Source organism: Hemicordylus capensis, chromosome 4, assembly GCF_027244095.1.
Source record: "Hemicordylus capensis ecotype Gifberg chromosome 4, rHemCap1.1.pri, whole genome shotgun sequence".
Taxonomy (NCBI): Eukaryota; Metazoa; Chordata; class Lepidosauria; order Squamata; family Cordylidae; genus Hemicordylus; species Hemicordylus capensis.
Window position 1 is genome coordinate 27,344,327 of NC_069660.1, and position 23,770 is coordinate 27,368,096.

The window sequence follows — 23,770 nt, forward strand, 5'->3', positions numbered from 1 at the left end:
ATGGCTTCCAGCCCAAACGACTCGGACCCGAGTTCCCAGCCAGGGGATCCCGATCCGAATCCACATAGCCCTCAGGAAGAGCTGGACTTCTCGATCTTATTTGATTATGACTACACGAACCCTATAGCAGGTTTGTGGCTTCTACCGCCTCTCTTCTTGCTTTTCTGTAAAGAAGTTTTGCAAAGGTCTTGTTGTGTGGAGGGAATGCTTGCTAAGGTGGAGGGCTCCGTAGCCCCCAGGGCTATGGGTGGGGATCTTGCCTAGCCGGCTATCGCTGCTGGGGGGCACTCGGAGTGAAAAGACGGATTCTGCAGCACGTAGGTAGGAAATTCGTGGCATCTGAGTAATAAATAAATAAGAGAGGCAGGCTGGATTAGACTGTACAGGAAAGTGTTGTTTTTCTGCAGCTAACCCCCGGGGAGGGCGGTAAGGAAAGGTTGTAGTGTTTGCTGAGATTCAGTGGGGATCATTAGCAGTGGCTATGAAACTTTATCTTCCTTGCCCATCAGTCTCAGAGCGAGCAGAAGGGCTGCATGTACGTTTACATTCATCCTGCACTTGCAGTAGGATGGATGGGCGATTAGAAAGTGTCGCCTGCTGAGGGTTCTCCTAGAAGGAGGATCAAACTGCAGACTGTATTACCTTAAGCACGTGCTTAAGTGCTGAGGCGCCTGTCCTTTTAAACGATAAATAGACAGATCGGGATCGCGGGGTATAGTCGAAGGCACACGATGGAGAAATTTGAAAGACAAGCCCTATCCAGACATTATGTTGTTCGAGTGTACAGATGTCTGTACACTTGTACATGTGTTTGTGTGACTTCAAAAGTGAACCTGGGTATTTTTAGATTGTGAGCCCTTTGGGAACAGGGAGCAATTTTGATTTATCTATTTATATCTATGCAAACTGCTCTGGGAACTTTCTGTAGAAAAGTGGTATATAAATATTAATCGTATTTGTATCTCCCTCAAATACATGATACAGATAGTACCTGCCTTCAATATAACATGTGAAAAACTGTCCCTGTGTACAGATCTGTACTCGTATACACTGTATACTGGTTTGTACGAGTGTGGAACATAGCGTGTGAATAGGGCTACGGGTCCCCTTTGAACAAATGATGTATTCGTGGTGGTGTTAGATATATACTGTTGTGTGTGGCTGTCTTAGCAGGTTCAAGGGCTGTTCTTTCTGGCAATGCAGGTTTTTGTTCAACTACAACATCATAATATCCCAAACACCTAGCATAGTGTAACAGACTGCATTGTAGACTGGCAGTATGTTTTACAGGCATTGGGCTTGTGATGCAAAGTGCAGATAGGCAGAGTGTGCCTGTGCAAATGGTAAGTGCGTTGCAATGACTATTGGACTGTGGTGACCATCCGTGGCATGTAGTTTTGCCTTGGCAAATGGCACAAGGAATGGGAGGCTGACTGCAGGGCTTTGCTAATGTGTAGAGAAGGATGAACACCAAGGCTGGTAGCCAGACTAAGTTACTCATAAGTAGTCCTGTTGAAATTCAGGAGAGACATTAGTCGTGACTAATTTGTCCTGTTAATCTTAATGGGTCTACACACTGGTAAATGAGTCTAGCTGTCAAACTAGGACTATTGTGGTTGAACATTAATGTTTGATGTTGTTAGTTTTGGGGTACCTTGATGTCCTCGGCATTATGGCTGTTTCATATCTCCCAAACCTAGGTGTATTTGGATGAAGGGGAATGTCCATGTGCCCCCATGTTTAGCAAGTGTAAATATTGTTATGCGCTTAGGTTAACATGCACTGGGCATTCACTGCCAGTTGTGGACCTCCAGTCAAGTAAGCATGTGCATGTAATGGGTTGCCACAGCTGTGTCCCTACATCACAGAGGATATCCATGTTTGGAAGATGTTTTAATAAAGTTGTTTATGTGAAGGTACTTTTGAAGACTAATAAAAGGGTGTGGCTGGTCCCCGTGTAGGCTAGGGCAGGGGGTGCCAACTTTGAGTCTCCTGATGACGATGTTGGACTGCAGCTCCCATAATCCTTGGCCACAATGGCCAAAGGGATAATGGGAGTTGCGGTCCAGCAGCATCAGGAGCCTCAAGGTTGGGTACCCTGGAACCCTTGGTCTAGGGGCTGCTCAACTTCGGCTCTCCTGCAGATGTTGGCCTACAATCCCCATAATCCCTGGCTATTGGCCACTGTGGCTGGGGATTATGGGAGCTGTAGTTCAAAAACAGCTGGGGGCCTAAGTTGAGCAGGCCTGGTCTAGGCTGATCGCCAGAGAGTTGTGACATCATGCGGGTACTCTGAGGTGTATGGAGGCTTCCTTTAATCAAGACTGTGTACTCTACACCATGTTGAAATAAACTCCACACCAGATCATCACTGAGCCCTTTCTCATGATCGCATGAGAAGGCTTGAGGGTGGGTGGCGGGGAAGGCAGCCGAAGTTCACCTTCTTTGCAGATGATCCTGCCCCAGGCAGTGCAGAGCTGCAGGGGTCAGGACACATTGCCCCGGCCTCCAGAAATCTCACGATGCACCATGCAAGTGTGTGGTGCATTGTAGAGATCCCCCAGCAACGGGCACGTACCCATCTGTGTCTCAGTGCGGGCTGAAAGCAGCCGGTACTGACACATGTGTTCAAGTAAACTGAGTTAAGGGAGTGCTCACTCCCTTAACCTTGCTGAACTGCTTGGCTTCTTAGCCAGGTTTGCCACCAGGGCACCACTGGGAGCCCCATGCCCTAGCCCAGGCTTGGCTGCTCGTGAGAACAGCCTCACTGAAGACTACATTTATTTATTACATTTATATCCTGCCACCTAATGGCGCAGCAGGGAAATGACTTGACTAGCAAGCCAGAGGTTGCTGGTTTGAATCCCTGCTGGTATGTTTCCCAGATTATAACACCTATATCAGGCAGCAGCGATATAGGAAGATGCTGAAAGGCATCATCTCATACTGCACGGAGGAGGCAATGGCAAACCCTTCCGGTATTCTACCAAATAAAACCACAGGGCTCTGTGGTCGCCAGGAGTCAACACCGACTCAATGGCACAACTTTAACTTTTCCTTCCTCCAAGGAGCCTAGAGTAGTATACATGGTTACATTTATCCTCACAACAACCCTGTGAGGTAGGTTAGCATTCTGCACTATATTTATATGACTTTCATAGCAACCTACATTTTAAAATCCAATTCTAGTCATTAAATAGCCAATTCTCCACCTAATGCCAGACAAAACAAGATGGGCCTTAATTGCTTTTCTGAAAGGCAGGCTGCCTCCTGCAGGGAATTGTAGAGAAGTGGGGCTTCTATAGAAAATGTCTTCCTGAGCCCTAACCCTTGTTTCTTAGACGGGGGTGGGGTGGCGGATGTGAAAGAGGGTTCTGTCAAAAATCAGAGGTGAGGGGTTAATAAAGGAGAAGTAACCAGGCCTACTGACGTGCAAAATGCACATGGTCATTTCCAGAGGCTTCTGACTCATGCCATGGTATTGGTTTTGACCTATAAAGATTAAGTGACACCTTCTTTGTAACATCCCAACTGATCAGCTTGAAGGGGAGCACTTTTGTGAACATAACACTGATGGCCTGCGTTTGAATTGTGTTTGATGTTTGAAACATGAGCACAGTGGAGAGACATTTTATGTCTTTACAACATCATCCAGTCCTCTAGATGCCAATTAAAGCTTGAATACTTTCTCCTGAATTAGTAGAAATAGAAGACCTTGCAAGATGCTCTTCATCAACAGTAATAGCTAAATGTAACTTTCAATAGACTATTGCAATGAACAGTCAAGTTTATATTTGGATGTATTGGTGTCAAGGTGAATGAGATAACTTTATTATTTTCTTCTGAAAGCATACAGTAGATAGTATAACTAAATGTGCCTTACAGTCCATTCCAAGTAGTTTACTTCCAAGTAAATGAGATTAGGACTGCAACCTAAGATTAAGGGAGCATGACTTGCTACTTTTGAGCATGCAACTGCAGCGAAACATTGAATGAGTGAAAGCAGTGAATGCAGCTAAGTGTACTCTAAACTGGTATACTCTTAAAGTGCCCAAACCGTGACTAGAATATTTTTTCCGGTGCAATGAAGGCAACCGTAGTTGCTAATTTACATTTTCAGTGATAGGCCTGGAGAAATTAACACGTTTATTTTTGCAGCACTAGCACAGAGATGCAATAAAATCTAGACTGGGTTTATTGTTTAGTTGAACTCCTAAGGAATTAAGAATTTACACTTGGTTCTGTACAGTGCAGGGGAAAAGATACTGAAGTTATTCTCTTATCAAACTCTTTGGCGTTTGTTGCTGTATAACAGTGACTGTCTTAAAATCAAAACCAAATCCCTTTTAGCTTGGTGGTGTTAGATAGTATGTCCATGATTATTAATAAAGTGTTCAGGTATTAATGCAATATAGAGGGAAGCTGATGTGGTATAAAAGATTGAATCTGTATTGCGGAGAATCGGGTTCAAATCCCTGTTCAGCCATGAAACTCATGAGGTGGCCTTTTGCTAGTTGTCATCCCTCAGCCTAACTGACCTTGGAGGATTATTGTTGAGCATAAAATGAGGGGAACCCTGTGTGGGTTCCAAGCCCCTTGAAGGGCAGGTGGAAGACAAATGTGATAAATTATAATAATCCGTGCCACCCCTGAAATTCTACTTTGGTGAAATGCATGCAAGAATAGCCAACTGGAAGGCAGTAAAGGGAATATTTTTTGAGCTGTGAGTTTTTTGATTGACTCAGAGCATCTTGGAATTTACCGCTTCTGATTCACAGTAAATTCTCAGAGCAACTGTGAATTTACCACTTCCAGTGCACCAGTTTTTTCATGTGTGGCACTTGACACCATGGATATAAGTGGATGGATTTCAAAGCTGATTTTTTAAAATGATGTGATAAAAGGTAATTAATTCATAGAAAGAGGATCCACAAGAGCACTCCACGCACCAACAGCTGTGGCTCTGGGGTTGGCAAATGCACATCTGAAACTGCCCTAATAGTCTAGGGAGTTCCTTTCCTATTGCAGACGTGAATGAAAAGATGCTAGTCAATTGAAAAGGTATTTGGTATTTGAGGGAGTGTTAAAACAGGGTGTTCCAAGGAGTTGTGGCCCCTGGGGCAAAGTGTTGTCTTGTCCTGCTATCCTGGGGCAGGGGAGCAATCTCCTTTCAAAACCAAGCCTTGCAGGCTCTGAAAGTGACAGACGGGCAGGGAGGAGGAAAGGTTGCCAGTAGCCTCCTCTTCTCTGCTTGTGCTTTTTGCCAGCTTTGCAAAGAGCATGAGGAGAGGCACTTCTTGCGAGGCTTGCAAAGGGTCTGATTGGTCCAAAAGAAGTGCTCTGGTGACAGCTGCAGGAGGCATTTTGCTGTCCACCTAGTGCCCAATAATCTGCAAAATCCTGAGCAGGAGTGGAGCTACAATTGTGTGGATGTGTCCCAAGAACATGCACCGCCCTGCCTTGCTGCCTTGCTCGCCTCCTTCTGCCTCCCCTTCCTTGCTGGCCAGTTGGCCAGTCACTTCTGCTGCTGCAGCACTCCACCTATTTTATTTATTTATTTATTTTATTTAATTTTTTCCCCCGTTTTAACCTGTTTTTAATTTTTAGATTATCGTAGTTTGGGGCGGTGTACAAATCTGACGGATAGATAAATAAATAATTTATATACCACCTAATATAAAATCTCTAGGCGGTGTACAGAATTAAAAACCTAATACAAAATATTTAAAATTCACAAAAAGATAAAAACCATAATAGATAAAAATACATTAACATTTAAATATTAGATTTCAGCTAAAAGCCTAGGAAAATAGGTACGTCTTCAGGGTCCTCCTAAAAACAAGCCGAGAAGGAGATGCTCTTATTTCAGCAGGGAGCCATGCTCTTGTTGCCTGCCACCGTGCTCCTGACAGCTTCCTCCTCTCCGCGGTGCATTTGCACTCCTGCAGCCCACTGCTGCTTCCTAGCCACTCGCTGTGTCATCGGTGCCCATGCATGTTCTTCATTCCCACCTGCTGCCTCGGAGTGAAAGCTGGCTGGAGCGCAGAGCACGGGCGGTAGGAGCATGCTGCCACTGCTGTTGCTGGAGGGAGGCCACCACCTTGCCATGGTTGTTGCTGAGGGGAGGCTGCCGCCGAGGTAGGGAGTGCGCTGTCATAACGGCCTGTGAGAACACGGGCTGCCTATGCCCTCGCCACGCCACTGCACCTGAGGCAACTGCCTCACCTTGCCTCATGAAAAGGCCCTTTCAAGCAGGGCTCTTTCTTTGAGGATGTCACTCACTACAGTGTAGCACTTTGTCTCATGGGATGAAATGTCACTATGGCCCCGTTTGTCCTTTTTTTCCTACAGGGAAATAGTATCTAGGCAGGAAAGCCATCATCTGTGAAGTGTCTCTAAAGGCCCGAGTTCTGGGATGAGAAGAAAAACAGCTTAATTGAAAAGTTCTCTAAAGTTTGCAAGCAAAATCAGGAGAGCTGGCATGAGTGTAACAGTTGGAAAGCCCCTGGCTCATCTCTTACTTAGGTGTGAAGTCGTGTGTGGCCTGCCTTGCAGGGGTTCTGCTGTTGCTGAGATATATATGTAAAGTGCTTTGACATCGGGGATAGTGCTATATAAATGCAGACTAAAGTTGATTTAGTCTGAAAAGGTATATCCACAGCATTGGTGTGTTATTTAGGTCAATAAATTTCTTAGCAGGAGTTAATGGCCACATTACCATTAGCCTAGCCTAGAATTCCTGCTGGGCACAGAGGCACCTTTTAAAAGTGATGATTCTCTTTTATTTAGCAGGGGAAGAGCAACTGTGCCTTTTCAACCCCAACACAGCATCCATCCAGTGGTTGTTGCTAGTGTTTTACCTTATTATTATTAAAAAAAAAAAAAAAAAGATCGTGAGTCCTTTTTGGGATAGGGAACCATCTTATTTAGTTATTTTATTTACCTCTTACCAACTATGGCTGGTACTCCAGCTGCGACCCTACTTGGAGAAGTCGGACCTGACCTCACTCACTCACATGGTGGTAACATCCAGATTGGACTACTGCAATGTGCTCTACGTGGGGCTGCCCTTAAAGACTGTTCGGAAGCTTCAGCTGGTTCAGAATGCTGCTGCAAGGATGCTTGTGAGCGCACGTTGTTTCATGAGTATCACACCCATCCTGTGGCGGCTTCATTGGTTACCGAGCTAGATTCAAGGTGCTGGTCTTGACATTTAAAGCTCTACACAGCTTGGGGCCAGGGTACCTGTCAGACCTCATTCGCCCATATGAATCTGCCAGGGCCCTCTGCCTATCATCTCAGGCCCTGCTCATGGCCCCGCCACTAACAGAGATTTGGTTGGCGGGGACTAGAGATAGGGCCTTTTCGGTTATGGCCCCTGTATGTTGGAAAGCCCTACCTGAAGAGCTTCACCATGCTCCCTCCCTCAGTGTTTTTTTTTTTTTAAACAACTTAAAACATACCTTTTCAAGTAGGCTTTTTAATGCTCCATTTTTGGTTATAGCCAGAGGTGCTCTTACCCCTGGACTTCCGGGATGAAGTCCTGGCCCTCCACAGCCCCTGCCCGCCCCCCAAATCTTGTTTAGTCTGTCCCAGGTGGTGTGGTTACCCAGCCATGCATGAGGATGTTTAATTTGCAGGGGAGGGGGGCCTCCAAAGGCCTTTAGGTCCAGGCTCCAAAATTACTTAGGTGCACCTCTGGTTATATCTGGTAGGTTCTTTAGCTTTTTATAATTTTCAGATTTTAGCTTTTAAAATAACATTTAATATGAACCTAATAATGAGTGTGGTTTTAACCTGACCCTTAACTTGTTTGTTAATTTTATTACTTTTATTGTGCCTTGTATCTTTATTGTTGCGAGCTGCCCTGAGCAGTAGTACATTGGAGGAGCGGGGTATAAATATTTTAAATAAATAAATAAATAAATAAATAAATTTTATTTTATCTTTCTGTGCAAACCACTCTGAGAATGTTGTTGACCAGCATTATATACATATTTGTTTTCATAGCAGTAGTAAAACTATTGTATAATGTATATGACTTTTCACCCACTGTAATGCTGAATAGTGTGTGCATTTGTAGAGAATTGGAAGGACCCTCCAGAGATTGTTTTTCCTGCACCAAATGACTGGATACCATGATTATTATTAATTTTGTGCATTTACAAGATGGAAATAATTAGCCTTAGAGAGATCACAACAAAACTTATAATCTGGAGGACATTCCTTGTCCTTCAAAAGACACCATTATGAGTCTGCAAGTAATCCTTTGTACATCAGTGATCTTTAATGTACTAAAGATTAAAGCATGTTTACAAAGGGATGGAATTTAAAAAAAACAACTTCAGTCCACATGTCTAAGTGTGCCTGGCAATTGTGGAAGAGGCTGTTTCTAAAAGATGTTAGCTGCATCTGAACTGGTAGAAATCCAAACCTGTAAGCTTTGCCAGAAATGTAACCACAGCATGCAGCAAGCTCTCTCTCTCTCTCTCTCTCTCTCTCTCTCTCTCTCTCTTTCTCTTCTCCAAACTTGTTCCAAAGAGCTTTCCCCAAGTTAAGGGTGCTTATGTGGAATCATTAGAGCCTCTCCACATGTCACTTAGAGCTGGTTCACATGTGCGTGTTCATCACTTGAAGCCAGCAACAGCAAGAGATTACTTGTTTGAACAAATGGGTTGTCACATCTGCAAAATTTCCATAGTGTCTGGTGTTGCTTCAAATACATGGATTTTCAGTGGAGTCAGTCCTCGCATTCAGCTTTCAATTAGGAAGTGCTGAGGCATCAAAATGATGATGTGCGTACATGAAACAGCCTTCGAGGTGCAGATGCTCAGGGCCAAATTACACAGAGCCAAGCATGTGTTTGGCATGATAGTCCTATTCAAACGTTATGTTCAACACTTGATGTAATGTATGTGTTTTTATTTCATGTTTTAATGTTGTGTTGTGAGCCGCCCAGAGAACAGTTTGTTATGGGGTGGCTAACAAAGTTTATTACTATTATCAACATTATCCATCATCTACTATATCTTCTCATATATATATATATATATATATATATATATATATATATATTAGGTATACCCGTCTCAAATCCCATGTGTGGCAGCTCTTGCGAGAGTTCGGGAGCAAGGGGAGAGGAAGAGGAAAGTGATGGCAGCAGCAGGGCAAGAGAAAGAGAAAGCAGTGGCGGCAGGGAGAGAAAGCGAAAGTGGTGGTGGCTAGTGGGGGGAGAAAGTGGTGGCGGCGGGGGGGGGGAGAAAGCAGTGGGCAGGCAGAAAGTGGCTGGCTGGGTGGTCGGCCAGAGAGAAAAAACATTGGAGGGGGGGAGAGGAGGGGGGAGGGCTGCGAACGAGGGGCCAAGAATGAGGGAGGGGACTGAGAACGAGGGAGAAATAGAGGCACAGATGCTCTGTGCCCTGGACAGCTAGTTGTTGTTGTTGTTAACACTTGTATACAGTGTACACAGGTACAGAGCTGTCTGCAGGTACAGTTATTCACGTTATGTTGAGTGCAGGTACATTAGTGAGGTACTTCCCATCTGTATCCTGCATTTCAGGGAGCCTGTACCCAGGTTCACTTTTGGGACAAATGCAAGTACAGTCATTCACATAACACGCATGAGTGTACAGACATCTGAACACAGGTACAAAATAATGTCTGAATAGAGCTAATGCTTCACTAGTTCTTTCTTCTCTAAATAGTAGCTATGGGGGCCCAAACTGGACCATGATATGGAGTGGGGCCTTTAGCTCTTTGGCCCTGCCATTTTCCTGATCTGCATCCTAACTCCAACAAGAGAGCCAGCGTGGTGTAGTGGTTAGAGTGCTGGACTAGGACCAGGGAGACCTGAGTTCAAATCCCCATTCAGCCATAAAACTAGCTGGGTGACTCTGGGCCAGTCATTTCTCTCTCAGCCTAACCTACTTCACAGGGTTGTTATGAAAGAGAAACTCAAGTATGTAGTACACCGCTCTGGGCTCCTTGGAGGAAGAGCGGGATATAAATGTAATAAATAAATAAATAAAATAAAGTGCTATTTGCCCTGGGGGTAAAACTGTTTTGTCCTGAGAGAGAGCTGCATCTTTTATGGAAAGAGCTCTGCAAATTTAGGGCAGGGGTTCTCAAACTTGGGTCACTGGATGTTGTTGGACTACACCTCCGATTGTCCGCAGCCACAATGACTAAGCCCAAGTTGGAGAACCTGTGCATCAGGGGAAGGCTGCTGGCCACTCTTGCATTAGTTTGAGTACCGGTGCATTAGGCATCCTGGCTGCTGGCCACTCTTAAGAACAGAATGGAGGACTATATGGAGCTTGGGTTGGATCCATCAGGGCAATTCTTTGTCCTCTCCTGTTAAGGAAACTTCAGTCTGAAGTTGTGGTCTTTGATCCAGAATGTTCAGGCCAGCCACTTAAAAGTTCAGTTTAAACTACTAAACCTGCATATGGTGTTTGCTGTTCTGCAGACCAAATTTGGACTTGGGGAGAGCCAGGGATGTAGATATGGAGAGTACCAGTGCAGAGAGGTGGGGCTGCCCAGTGTACTCCCATTAGCTCTGTATCTGGGTATGCTGTACCCACATTCTTAAGGATGGAATGGAGCTTGTGATATCTGACTCCCTACATGCAGGGAATCTTTTGTATGGAGTAGCATTCAGTCGTATGAGCCTGCACCTGCATTCCAAAGCTGTATAGCCCAAAGAGGCCTGGCCCAAGCCCCATTGGTGCCAGAGGTGGCATGGTGAGCCACCAGCCCATCTTTATCCCCATGACATACAGAGTGCACTGTGCAAAATTTCCCTCCTGCCTGCAAATCCTGCCATCCCTTGATTCCCACTCTTACATGCCACGTTTCTGTCTGATTCCACCTCACTTTGCTTGCCTTTTGCTGCTGCAGTTCTTTCCTGCCTTTTGGAAAGACAGAGGGCAGCCCGGAGCAGGAGGGAGTCCTGCCCCTTGCCTTTTGCTATGGATCAGGACAATTTTGAGAGAGAGAGTGAGAGAAAGTGGCTGGAACAGTGACAATGATGACTGATTTATATACTGCCTTTCATTAAAATAATCTCAAGATGGTTTACAATAAATCTCAAAACAATACGAAACTATTAAACAGTCAAACAATACAAGCCTTAAATTGGAATATAAGAAAAAAAATACACCTCTATTTAATACCATGTATCTGGTATCGGGACAACCTAATCGGTGGGAAATGCAGAAGAATGCATTTCTTGCATTTCCCTTTCCTTGAGCCATTTTTGGAAGGGCAGTATATAAATCAAATAAAGGCCAACCAGGTTCCTATTGACTCAAATAAAACCAGGTCAAGGGATCGTGTGTCTCCGCAGTGACTCACGAGTAGCCCCCAAAAGGGAGGCTACAACAGGCTTCCCAACATTGGGAGGCTCTCCAGAATGACCCGCGCACTCATGCGCATGTCCCGAGCTTGTAATTGTCTGGGTGGCCAATCTGGCCGCCCAGGGTGGGCTAACCGATCGTCTGCGAGGAGAGTGGGTCAAACCCGCTCTCCCTGCTAACCCCCCCTTTAGGCTCTCCACACTGCTCGTGTGGAGAGCCTTACTGCCTTCTAATCTTGGGTAGCTGTTTTCCATTTTGATTGCCTGTTAATGGAAGGATAGTGTACAGAAGCAGGAACTCTGATTACAATGAAGAAAGTTGGGTTCCTCTAGGAGTGGTGTGATTTTCTTGTCTTGTTCTCAGCAGTTCTGCCTTTAGTTGGTGCTAGAGCTTGATCATGAATTAACAAGATCCACTGTAGGGGTGGTGGTCTCTAGTTTCATGCAGACTAGTTTCACACTTGCTGGCAGGAGTGCATCTAACCAGAACTGCAGTTGTTATTCAGAAGGGAAGCCTTACAGAGAATCATTTTCTGTGTTGAATAAGCAAAGATCCTGGCTGGTTCGCCTGTGCTTTCTAGAGATTCCAAAAATCAGCACTAGTCTCTAGCACGCCAAGTTAGGCTGGTATGATTGGCAGCTCAGTGTTTACTAGTTACATGCTCGGTCTTCGTGGCAATGAAATCTGGATCGGTTGCTTTAAATTGGAGCCAGATCAGGGAATTTAATCTTAAATGTAGGACTTGCTGTGTTCACAGTCGTCTTCTCTTCCCATTCCACAATGGAGTCACAGTGCTACATGTGTATCATCACAGCTGTTCCCATGACTACAGACTGTGATGTCATAAACACATGCATTGTGGCCATACCAACTTGGACCATGATGCCACCAACTCTTTATAAACTCAAGCAGGGCTGGGATTTGGAGAGGTGATCTACCTCCAAGAAAAACCTAAGAAGTGCAGGAAGGCATACCAATGAGTCAGCGCCATAGCACTTTCCCTCCGATTCAGAACTGGGCCAGCAGAGATGGGTGGTGCCACTGGGGAGTTTTTCTGCTGGTGCGGTGTTCTCCATGCAGCACATCAATAGGAGGCATTCATTGCCTGTCTGTGATCACCTGGAGCCGCCTTATGCAAAATGGAAAGTGTTGTGCTTTGCATCTATGCAAACTTCTACTTGGCTTATAACCGTTGTCATAATAACTTGCACAAAAGGATAAACAGAACGTTTTCCTTTTTGATAACCTGTGGAGTGGGGCGGGGGGGAAGTTGGATGTGGTGTTTCACTCTAGATGTTTTGTCTATAGGCTGCTTTAAATGTTGTAATGACTTCTGCTGCACCGAAAGCAATTCTTTGTAGGAAAAGGAATGACAGATGCACATACAGAGTTTGTGACCCTAGGTGGTAGAAGGTGATGGATTGTAAAGGGCTAAGAGACAGCAGCTGGCAATCTGAGAGTGCTGCATAGTTTGTTTTGTCCTAAATCAAGCTCAAATATATGAATAAAAATATATTAAGCTAATTCAGGCTATTGGTACTCTACCCTGACTGGCGGTGGCTTAGGGTCCTGGTCAGTGGTCTTTTCTAGCCCTGCTACCCCATATCATTTTGTTAAGCTGGAGAGTTTAGAAACACAACCTTGGACCTTATGAGTACAAAGCAGTTATTTATTTATTTTTACATTTATATCTCGCTCTTTCTCCAAGGAGCCTAGAGTGGTGTACTACATAGTTAGGTTTCTCCTTACAACAACCCTGTGAAGTAGGTTAGGCTGAGAGAGAAGTGACTGGCTCAGAGTCACCCAGCAAGTATCATGGCTGAATGGGGATTTGAACTGGGGTTCCCCTGGTCCTAGCCACTTATACCTCGTTGGCTGTTTGATCGAGCATGTGCCCGATCCCTGAGCTATAGCTTCCCCACGCTAAGTTTAGAAGTCGGATGGCCAGTGCTGGTAGCAGCTTCAAATTTTGGCAGCAGATAGTGCCATAGATTTTGGAAGGCATATTTTAAAAGTGCTTTGGTAGGCACTAGACCTCATGAATCTAGTTCTTGCTGCACACCATAGTGTGCACACCAGCGGTTCATGTGAAACAAGCAAATGACAGCAGGCAGTATATACCTTATGTAAGACCTTAAATCTTCGGAAATATGCATCTTTTTATATTGCTGGTGTCTGGCTAGATAAACTTCCCCCCTCTTTAATCTGTTGTCTGTTGGACAGAAATAAAGCTGTCTCCAAGATTCAGTGTGGAAGTGTACAATGTTTGTGTGTGTTAAACTGTGTCTCGCATGTATTTGCCAAGATTGTGCTAAGTGGAGCATTTCTGAGTCTGTAAAATATTTGAAATGAAAAATGAGACTAGTGAAAAGGAGGCACATTTTGTCGTCATTGTAAAAAATAGTTGAATCTCCTCCCCCCCGCCCCCCCCTTTTTTTTTTGCAAACTAAAAAGTCATTAGTCTTTAGTTTGGATTTTTCATTTCCTAGTGGAACTATCCATTACACACAACTCTTAACATATGAAAGTTTTTGCAGATTGTTACCCTTCAAAAACTGCTGTTCCTTACCAAGCAAAAAGGGGAAAGCAAGCTGCTTTGTGTGGCAGATCTGAAAGCCTCTGTCAGTCGCCTCCCAGCCTCTCATTTGACCCCTTGCTTGTTCCTGCAGCACTTTCTCCTCACCTTTCCATTGCATGGTTAATGTTGAGAAGAGGAAAAGGTGTGCAACATGGCTGCCCGCTGCTGTTGCTCACAGCAAGGTTCCGCAGCGCTCTTGCCACACCAGCTATCTGGTCTTGTAGGGAAGAGCAAGGCAGTGTGGCAGGATGCTATGCAGTCGCTGCTGCCCTTGTTCAGCAGTTGACCTGGCTCAGCGAGCAGCCCGGTAAAGAGTCAGGGGATGAGTGTGCATGTGTGTAGAATGGAGGGCAATTACATCCAGTGTTCTGCTTCTAGCACCAAAAGGTGCTGAGATCAAATCTTTCTTATGCACTTGACATCTACTACTATGAATACATATATAGGTGGCCCTTGTTATCCGCGGTGCTGGCACCCGCAGTTTTGCATATCTGCAGACGGGTCTTAGAGACCTGATTTCTTTATCTGCAGTACAAGAATAGGCTAAAATTTGCCCATTCAGGGTTGCTGAGAGGCCAGGAATGACTTCTGGGGTCACTTCCAGCCACCACTTTACAGCATGGAGCCATTTTGAGGCTCTTCTTGGAATTTTTTATTTTTTATTTTGGCAAATACCAAAAATTCAGCCTGTTTGGGAATTCGTGGGAGCATTTCTGCAGCCCTGGAGAGCAAGGTATTGCTCTCTTATTTCCCCCTCCTTCCCACTTTTTGGCATTTAAAAAAACTTTTTTGGTAGGAATCTAACCCCTAGACTTCCATTTCGGTAAAGTTTCTTCATTCACGGTTTCCATGTTTGAGGTTTTAGGCGAGAATGGAACCCCCGCGAATAAAGAGGGCCACCTGTACAGGCGCTCCCCAAGTTACACCCATACTTACAAACAAAGCTCTGTAACATATTACATTAAAGAAGCTTACAAATGTCATCCCACACATACAAACAAATTGTCACTCTTGGGACTGTTCTGTTCTGCTATGTGTTCTGAGTTATGAACATCCAACTTACAAACAAACTTTTGGAACGCCTGTTTGTGAGTTGGGGTCTTCCTGTATACCACTTTTTGACAAATGTTCTCAGATTAGTTTACATGGAAACATAAATAATAAGTAAGATGGTTCCCTGTTCCCAAACGGCTCACAGTCTAAAAAGAACAACAAGTGGCAACAGCCACTGGAAGGATGCTAGGCTGGGACTGTATAGGGATAGTAGCCCTCCCCCTGATAAACATAAGAGGGCTACCACTTTAAAAGGTGCCTCTTTGGTCCCTGCCTTGTGGAATGATTCTAAGCTGAATCGATATTCAGCAGAAAGTGGCAAGCATTAAGTTGAGCCTGTTGATGTGGGATATGGCCTCTGGCCAGATGAATCAATATGTTGTGTAGATATGTGTCAGTGCATATGTAAAGCGCTTGCATCTATGACAGAGAGGAAGCTAGAAAATAACTTGCTCTGTTCCAGAGACCAAGAAAGTGAAGTACTGTATACGGGTAAATGCTTGATTGGGTGCAATGGTTCACTAAGATTCAGTTCTGGAATGTCACAACTGAGACTTACTCTGTCTTGTATGTGTTGAGTGTGTATCTCTACTAACTGAGTATCCACACACCAACAAGCAGTATAATTAGAAAAGAGGAGTTCTGTGGCAGATTTCCAGGCAATTTTGCACTTCTTGGAGCTTTTGGAAGAATCATTTATGTATTGTTTGGAAAGCAAACAAATTTTCTTCTTGGAAAACTGGGAAGACTAAGAATCCAAAGTTTTAATATATTTAATTTTAATTGATTATACACTTATTTCTTGCATAATGCAACACTTAAAAAAAAAAAAAAGCAAGTTTGGCAGTGGAATGCCCCAGTAAAAATAAATAAAATAAGGATGTGTGTTTGTGCCATAGCCGTATCACCTCTGTTTTAGAAATAAAGCAGTGGACCCATTTTAAGCTTAAGATACAAGAAGATTGGTAGCAGTTGGTAGCTGGCGACCCACACAGTGAACCTACAATAGCTCCCTGTACATATTTCAGAAGCCAAAAGGGCTGTTTGCTGCAACTATTTGTGCTGCTACCTCTGTTCGTTCAGGGTGGGACCAGAGCACAGTAGCAAAGCACATTCCATGCATGTGGAATGTCCTGGATTTAAGAGCTGTCATCTTCAGGTAGGCCTAGGAAAGGTAAGGTAAAGTGTGCCATCAAGTTGATTTCGACTCCTGGCACCCACAGAGCCTTGTGGTTTTCTTTGGTAGAATAGAGGAGAGGTTTGCCATTGCCGCCTCCCACGTAGTTTGAGATGATGCCTTTCAGCATCTTCCTATATTGCTGCTGCCCAATATAGTACCAGCGGGGATTCGAACCGGCAACCTCCTGCTTGTTAGTCAAGTATTTTTCTGCTGTGCCAGTTAAGGTGACAGGCCTAGGAGAGACCCCTGTCTAAAACCCTGGAGAACTGCCAGCTAGTGTAGACAACAATGAAACAGATGGACAAACGGTACCAAGGGAGCTTTGTATGTTCAGTGGTGGTAGATGAGATGGTGCCTTCCACGTGCAACTGACTTTAGTATGTTAAAATATTGAAATCTCTTCCTAACACACTATCGCTAATGCCTTCTTGTTAACCCGTGATTGCTTAGCTTCTGCCGTGGTATGCCTAGTCTTAAAAGCGACCCTTCTTTTTCCAGAAGAACCGACTCCTTCACATAAATTCATCAGCCCACCCTCTGGAGGTACTTACCCTCATGATGATGTCTCGGATTATGGCCTCAAGTCATGCACTCCCTTCGCTTTGTCTAGCCTTTCAGCAGATCACATGGGCAGATGCGGACAGCCAGATAGCATAGGGTCAAAATGCTACTTGGACCCTGTCAAGGCTGCAGGTCCCCCTACCTTGAGCCCTAGGATTGAGATAACTCCATCTCATGAACTGTTTCACTCGGGGGGGTCCTTCTACTGCAGAGACACAGATCTATTGGTAGAGCATCAGTCCAACTCGGCTACCGCTAGCCCAAGGTTTACCCTGCCTGTCCCTGGCTTTGAGAGCTACCGAGAACCGCTGTGCCTGAGCCCGCCTAGCAGTGGCTCCTCTGCAAGCTTCATTTCAGAGACCAATTTCTCTCCTTATACTTCGCCATGCGTTTCACCAAATAATGGCCCTAGTGATGACCTTTGTCCACAGTTTCAAAACACCCATGCTCATTATTCCCCTAGAACCTCGCCAATAATGTCCCCACAAGCTACCACCGTGGAGGATACCTGCTTGGGGCCACGTTCACCATCGCCACGTCCCAACTCAAGGTCGTCATCACCAGGTGCAAAGCGGAGGTACTCTTGCACTGAGCTCTACGGGAGTCAGCAGCCTTCCACTTCTCCACGGCAATCGAGGACCCCATCTCCACAGGCCTCTCCCCAGCTCCCCTTGAGAGAAGACAGGTCTTCAGTCACTTACACCCAGTTGTCCACCTCTTCTAGCCTCATGGATGCAATGAACAACCTCACCACAGATTCTTCCTGTGGAGTTCCCACAAAAATATGGAAAAACAACCCAGATCCTTCGTTGATGTCTTCCCACAAAGCCAGCATGCCATGTCATGTGCTTCAGCCCATCGAATACATTGGGCCTTGTGAGCAGGATGACCGAAGAAACCCACCACCCGAGTCTATCTTGTTAGTGCCGCCATCTTGGCCAAAGCAGCTGATGCCTGCAATACCCATCTGTAGGTAAGCTGTGTGTCATTCCTCATATGAATTTTCTAGAATTGGGCCTTGCTTCCCAAACTGCTGGGCACTTGCATGGCCTTGTGTATCCACAGTAGTAGTCTTTATATACCTTCCCAAACAGCAGCTGCCGCAATATGCAGGAGACTTTAAAAAAAAGTCATTTATAAATTTTTGTCTTTAAAAAATCCTGTAATGTAGTAGGGCAGGGGTTCTCAAACTTGGGGATCCCCAGATGTCATTGGATTACAATTCCCATCATCCTCTGCCACAGTGGAAGGCCATGGAGGATGATGAGAGTTGTGGTCCAATGACATCTGGGGACCCAAGACCTGTTCCCTCCAACAGGGATTCCCAGATGTTGTTGACTACAATTCCCAGAATCCCCAAACAAAAGCCATTGCTGCTGGGAATTCTGGGAGTTGTAGTCAACAACATCTGGGAATCCCTGTTGGAGGGAACATTGGACCCAAGCTTGAGAACCCCTGAAGTAGAGAGTTGCTGATGAGCTTTTATTTTAGTAGTACATCAAGTTAAAACACATTCAGGTATGTAACAGTATTGGGGTCTGAGAAGCCCACCAAACAAGGTTCCTCAGCCTAACCTACCTTGCAGGGTAATTGGAAAGGGAAGGGGAATATGTGCCACTTAAAAAAAAAAAAGGTGAGACAAAAATGTAATAAGTAGTTTAAAAAACAACAAATGAGGAGTACATCTCTGTACAAAGTGGATGGCAGGGATGATAAACCATTTAAAAAGGACCTTAGGCATCTTTACAAGGAACCATGTGCCTTTCCTCCTCCTCCTCTTTTCAGTAATGTGCTAGTGGAGGAATCATAGCTCAGTGGCAGAGCACATGCAGAAGGTCCAAGGTTCAACTCTTGGCATTTCCTGTTCAATTGAACTCCAGTTGCAAGGCCAGGAAAGATGGCTGTCTAAGATCCTGGCTAGCCGCGATTGGTTAGAGTAGATAATTCTTGTCTAGATCAGGGATGCATAATTTTGGCCCCGCTGCTGATGTTGACTGTAGCTCCCATAATCCCTGACTATTGACCACTTTGGCTGGCATCAGAGCTGGATTATGACATGCAGAGGCCCTAAGCTATGTCAAGCTCTAAAGCATTACAAAAAGTCTAACGTGGAAATAGAAATAGTAAAGAAAAACTGATCATCTAACAAAAACACGTATCTTGCAATATGCCTATTTGCATTAGAAATCTCTTTAAATGAAAATACATCATGTAAAACTTGAAATTTAGTCATTATTTAAAAAGTTCAGTCACTGGGGATGATGTGGGTTGTATAATTGGGACTTGTTATCCACGAGGGTTCTGTTCCCGCCACTTTCCACAGATAATGAAGTTCCTGGAGGGCAAAAAAGGCAAAAAATGCAATAAAAAGCAGAAATAAGTGAAATAAAGTACCACGTCATGCTCTCCATGTGTCCAGCTGTCCAGCAGTGCCCCCCCAAGCTCTGAATTCTGCTGATTTTCTGCAAAAAAAATATTGTGGGTTTTAAAAAAACAACTAAGAGCCACAAAATTACTTCATTGAGCAAAATGGTGGCTGGAAATGACCTTGGAGGTCATTTCTGGCCACCTAGGAACCGTGGATATGTGGATTTTAACCCTTTTTGCATTTGCGTATACTAAGGTTGGGTCTTCATTGCCTGACTGCGGATATGCAAAACCACAGGTGTTGTGACCATGTGTGTCAAGGTCCACCTGTAATCCAAAGACAGCTGGAGAGCTGAAGTTGTGCAGCCTTGGTCTGGATGGACCAATAGTCTGATGGTGTAAGTTCTACTTCACACATCTGCACATGGAAGACAAGGTTACAAGTTTGACCACATGTTACCTTTCTACCTTTTAGTTACTGTACCTGTGTGTGTGTGTGTACTTTTGCATTGCTGCAACCCTGTTGCTAAGCAACAAGTAGAAGTAATTTACTGGAGGTCAATGAGAATCTACCAGGGGCCTGTCTTTAAGGGTGGAGTTACACATTATCTTAGCAAAAACATGTTCTTAAACTTACATTTATTGAAATCAGTGGAATGTGGAGGAGTGGAGCGGGCACTTGGAGGGAAAGATTGGGAGGGGTGCGTAACATAACCCCATTTGGGCTGGCCAAGAAAGAGAGAGAGAGATAAATGCTTTCCTAGCTGATTTTGCCTCAAATCAATTTAATTTAATTTAATTTGCCGCAAATCAATTTAAAGATACGTGTATGTGTGTGTGAACACTTTCAGGAGAGGATTATTTATTTATTTATTTATTACCCAAGATGTAGGAAGCAGCAGAAAAACTAGAGTCTTTTCCATTGAAATCAATATAGATCTTATACTAGCTATGCACTATTTGATTGCTCTAAAAATGGGACACGTTCTGCCCTACATATCTTTTTTTAAAAGGTTATTTTATTTTTATTTTATTTTATTTATCAGATTTAAATATCGCCTGATATGTATATCTCTAGGTGGTGTACGCAATTTAAAACACAACAAATATAAAACAGAGTAAAAATAGTTTAAACCATTTCACAAAATAAAAAAGTTAAGCCAATTTCATGGGATAAAAACAAGTTTAAAATTATTATGCTTTGAGGGAATAGAAAACCTGAAAATTTCAAGTTTGTTGGATGGGAAGCACAAAAACTACATGCAGCAGAAAAGCTGCTGGTTCTCTCATTGAAATGAACCAGAATCTTACATTCATGTGCTTTTAAAATTGGCTTGATCGTAAAATTAATGCCATTTTATTGGACAGCAACAAAGTTAAAAGTATCAAAAGATGGGATGAAATGAGAGAGAATGGATTTCCATTAATTTTTAGTTTTCCATTCATTTTCAAATCAAAATAATCATTTTTAAAAAATGAATGCGGCACATTCATTTTCATTCTCATTTATTTTTGAAAATGAGTGTCTGATGGGCAGGATCATGTTAGAGGAGGGAATCCTTCAAGCAGGGATGGTTTAAGATATTGCAGTGCTGAGGCAGGGAACCAATTTCTGCCATACCCCATGACCCTGGTGCGGGCCAGCTTCCTCTCTACACTGAACCTTGTAAAGCTTTGAAAGCGGTAAGGGAGGGTGTGGGGAGAGAGAAAGTGGCCAGCAGCCTCCTCTTCTCCCCTGGTGCTTTTTGCAAGCCTTGGAAGGAGTGAGAGGAGAGGTGCCAGTTGCAGAGTTTGCAAGAGTCAGATTGGTCCCAAAGAGCTGCTCCTATAGCTGCAGCAGGGGGCATTGTTCCATCCTACTTACATCCCAGTAATTCTCCACCTGAGGTAACTGCCTCATGTCACCTTATGAAAAGGCTGCCTTCAAGTATCCAGGTCCCATGCTGTTTAGGGCTTTAAGGGTGATAACCAGCACGTGATTGACCTCTGAAATGAACTAGTTGCTAGGGCAGGGATTGTCCACCTGATTGACCATGAAGCTGCATGCTCCAAGGAACTGATCAGGTGCTGCATTCTGGCACTTCAGAAACTTCCAGACCTTTTTCAAAGGTAACCCCATGTAGTGTGTGCTGCAATAATCCAATCTTGATGTAACATAAGTCATAGGTGCATTCACACATTTTATGTTTGACATTCGTAAGAGTGTACAGTGTACACAGGTACAGTCATTCACATGTTATGCTGAACTCAGGCACAGAAGTACACTTCCTATCTGTACCATGCATTTGAAGGGCCTGTATCCAGGTTCACTTTTAAAATGAACATAGGGCAGTCATTCACACAAACACATGTACAAGTGTAAAGGTAAAGTGTGCCGTCAAGTCGACTCCTGGCGACCACAGAGCCCTGTGGTTGTCTTTGGTAGAATACAGGAGGGGTTTACCATTGCCTCCTCTCACACAGTATAAAATGATGCCTTTCAGCATCTTCCTATATTGCTGCTGCTCGATATAGGTGTTTTCCATAGTCTGGGAAACATACCAGTGGGGATTCGAACCGGCAACCTCTGGCTTGCTAGTCAAGTCACTTCCCTGCTGCACCATTAGGTGTACAATCTATACACTCTATAGATTGTATAGATTGTCAATCTATACACTCGTACAGTGAATGAGGCTTATGAGTGATATAACCAGGGTCCCCTTCTCCACTTTTGTCTTGAGAGATTGTAGTGTTTATGTTCTTTTTCCTAATCTACATTTCATAACTGTGTTCAAATTGACCTTTCCCCATCCCAGTATCCCCGTGCAATCCCTCCCACCACTTGAGTGGCCACTCTCCAGTCATTCTGGCTCTTATGAACTTCGGATTGAAGTGCAGCCCAAACCCCACCATCGTGCCCATTATGAAACGGAAGGGAGTCGAGGGGCAGTCAAAGCACCAACAGGGGGGCATCCTGTGATCCAGGTAAGATATTTTATTAAGGTTGCTGAACAGTGTGAAGTGGGAGAGGACCTTGAATTTCATTCCTCTTGGTAATCTGGTTGAACATCATTTTGTTTAAGAAAATGGGAGCTGTACAAAGTTATTCAATTTCTGCCTCTGCCCTTTGTAGAACCAAAGATTTTCTGCTCTCACCAGCAAAGTATCCTTTTTCTAATATGAAATATTTAATTCCTGATTTGCAAGAGACGGCACTACATTAGAACACAAAGGGAAGTCCTATTTATAATTAATGTAAGAGGGCCACAGAAAACACTAAACTATTTAGGGTAATGAAATCCAAAACAGATCGTGAGGAGCTCCAAAAGGATCTCTTCGATCTGGGTGAGTGAGCGACAAAATGGCAAATGCGGTCCAATGTAAGCAAGTGTAAAGTAATGTATATTGCCGGGGAGTGGGAGTCCCAACTTCACATATACACTAATTGGATCTGAGCTGTCAGTGACTGACCAGGAGAGAGATATTGGGGTCATGGCAGACAGCTCTTTGAACATGTCGACTCAATGGATGTCAGCTGTGAAAAAGGCAAATTCCATGGTAGGGATCATTAGGAAGGGGGTTGAAAATACAATGCTATTATAATGCCCTTATACAAATCTATGTTGCATCCACATTTGGAGTACTGTGTACAGTTCCTGTTGCTATGTGCTGGGGGTGGGGAAGAGGCTTTTATTTCAGATTTCCACTCATTATTCTGCTGGGGAGATGCTGACTAGAGCAACCTGTACATGCAAGACCTTTCGTAGGACTTGGCGCTATAAATCACAATGCCACCTGGCTGGTTGTCACAATCTCTCTTCCTTCTGCAATATCTTCTTTTATGTGACGCCAGTAGGAAATCTCTTTCACTGGAACGGTTTGGAGAGCGATAAGAGGACGAGGTTAATTGAAGCGTTTTACAGAGCTGAGCCTTATTTCAATGAGCCATTTGGTGGCCTGCTGTAAAGCTGATACAGTTGTAAAGGGAGATAGGAGGAAAGGTAATTGGGTTCATGAATGCACCAAGGAAGGGTGACTGAGTTCAGGGCAAGCAGGCCTTTTGCAAGTTGGAGTGAGGTCATGGAAGCAATGCGGGGTGCCTTTAGGATATCGAAGGATCTGGTGAAATATAGACCTGTTCTTGATCACACGTATAAGTTTGGCTAGACTTCAGTAGAAGCATTTGAGTTTAATTTGGGTCTAAGTTATGGGGGCCAGCATTCTGACAAATACTATGCATGTGCAGCAAAGGAAACACATGTGCAGCTGCTTCATTCCTGATTGAAGCACTTTGTATGTGTGTGGGATTTCCGCTGATCTCTCCTGCCCTCTGAAGTGCTCTTTGACCCCCTCCGAGATGACCCTGTGGGTTGCTGCCTTCCTGGTACCCCAATAATATGCTGCCTCAGGCAACCGCCTCATGAAAGGACTGCCCCTGGTTCTTGGGGCTCTTTTAGAGGAAGTCACAACAGTTAAATTGGTTACCCAAAAAACCCACCATTGATTTGTAATGTGGACATCTCTACATGCAGCTCTTCCTTCGACAGTAACACAAGGGGCAGGGTTTAAGATCCTGCTGTGTGTGAATCCAGACAAGCAGTATTAAGGATTTTATTTAATTGGTTTAATTGGTTTTTTTCTATTTTTATAGTTTTGATTTTAATTGTTAACTGGTTTTAATTGTTTTATTCTGTT

General features: G+C 44.2%; 1 protein-coding gene across 4 annotated transcripts in view; it reads left to right on the forward strand.

Annotated features, from left to right (window-relative positions):
- Positions 1–23,770, forward strand: part of NFATC2 (nuclear factor of activated T cells 2) — a 185,702-nt gene continuing 161,932 nt past the window's right edge. For 2 of the 4 annotated variants that reach the window (XM_053249762.1, XM_053249761.1), the window contains exons 1-3: positions 1–130; positions 16,667–17,702; positions 21,892–22,060. In XM_053249762.1, the coding sequence (XP_053105737.1) occupies positions 1–130; positions 16,667–17,702; positions 21,892–22,060 (1,335 nt within the window). Of the gene's footprint in view, positions 131–12,280; positions 12,338–16,666; positions 17,703–21,891; positions 22,061–23,770 lie in introns of those variants that run through there. The other 2 variants (XM_053249764.1, XM_053249763.1) reach the window with 2 other exon arrangements.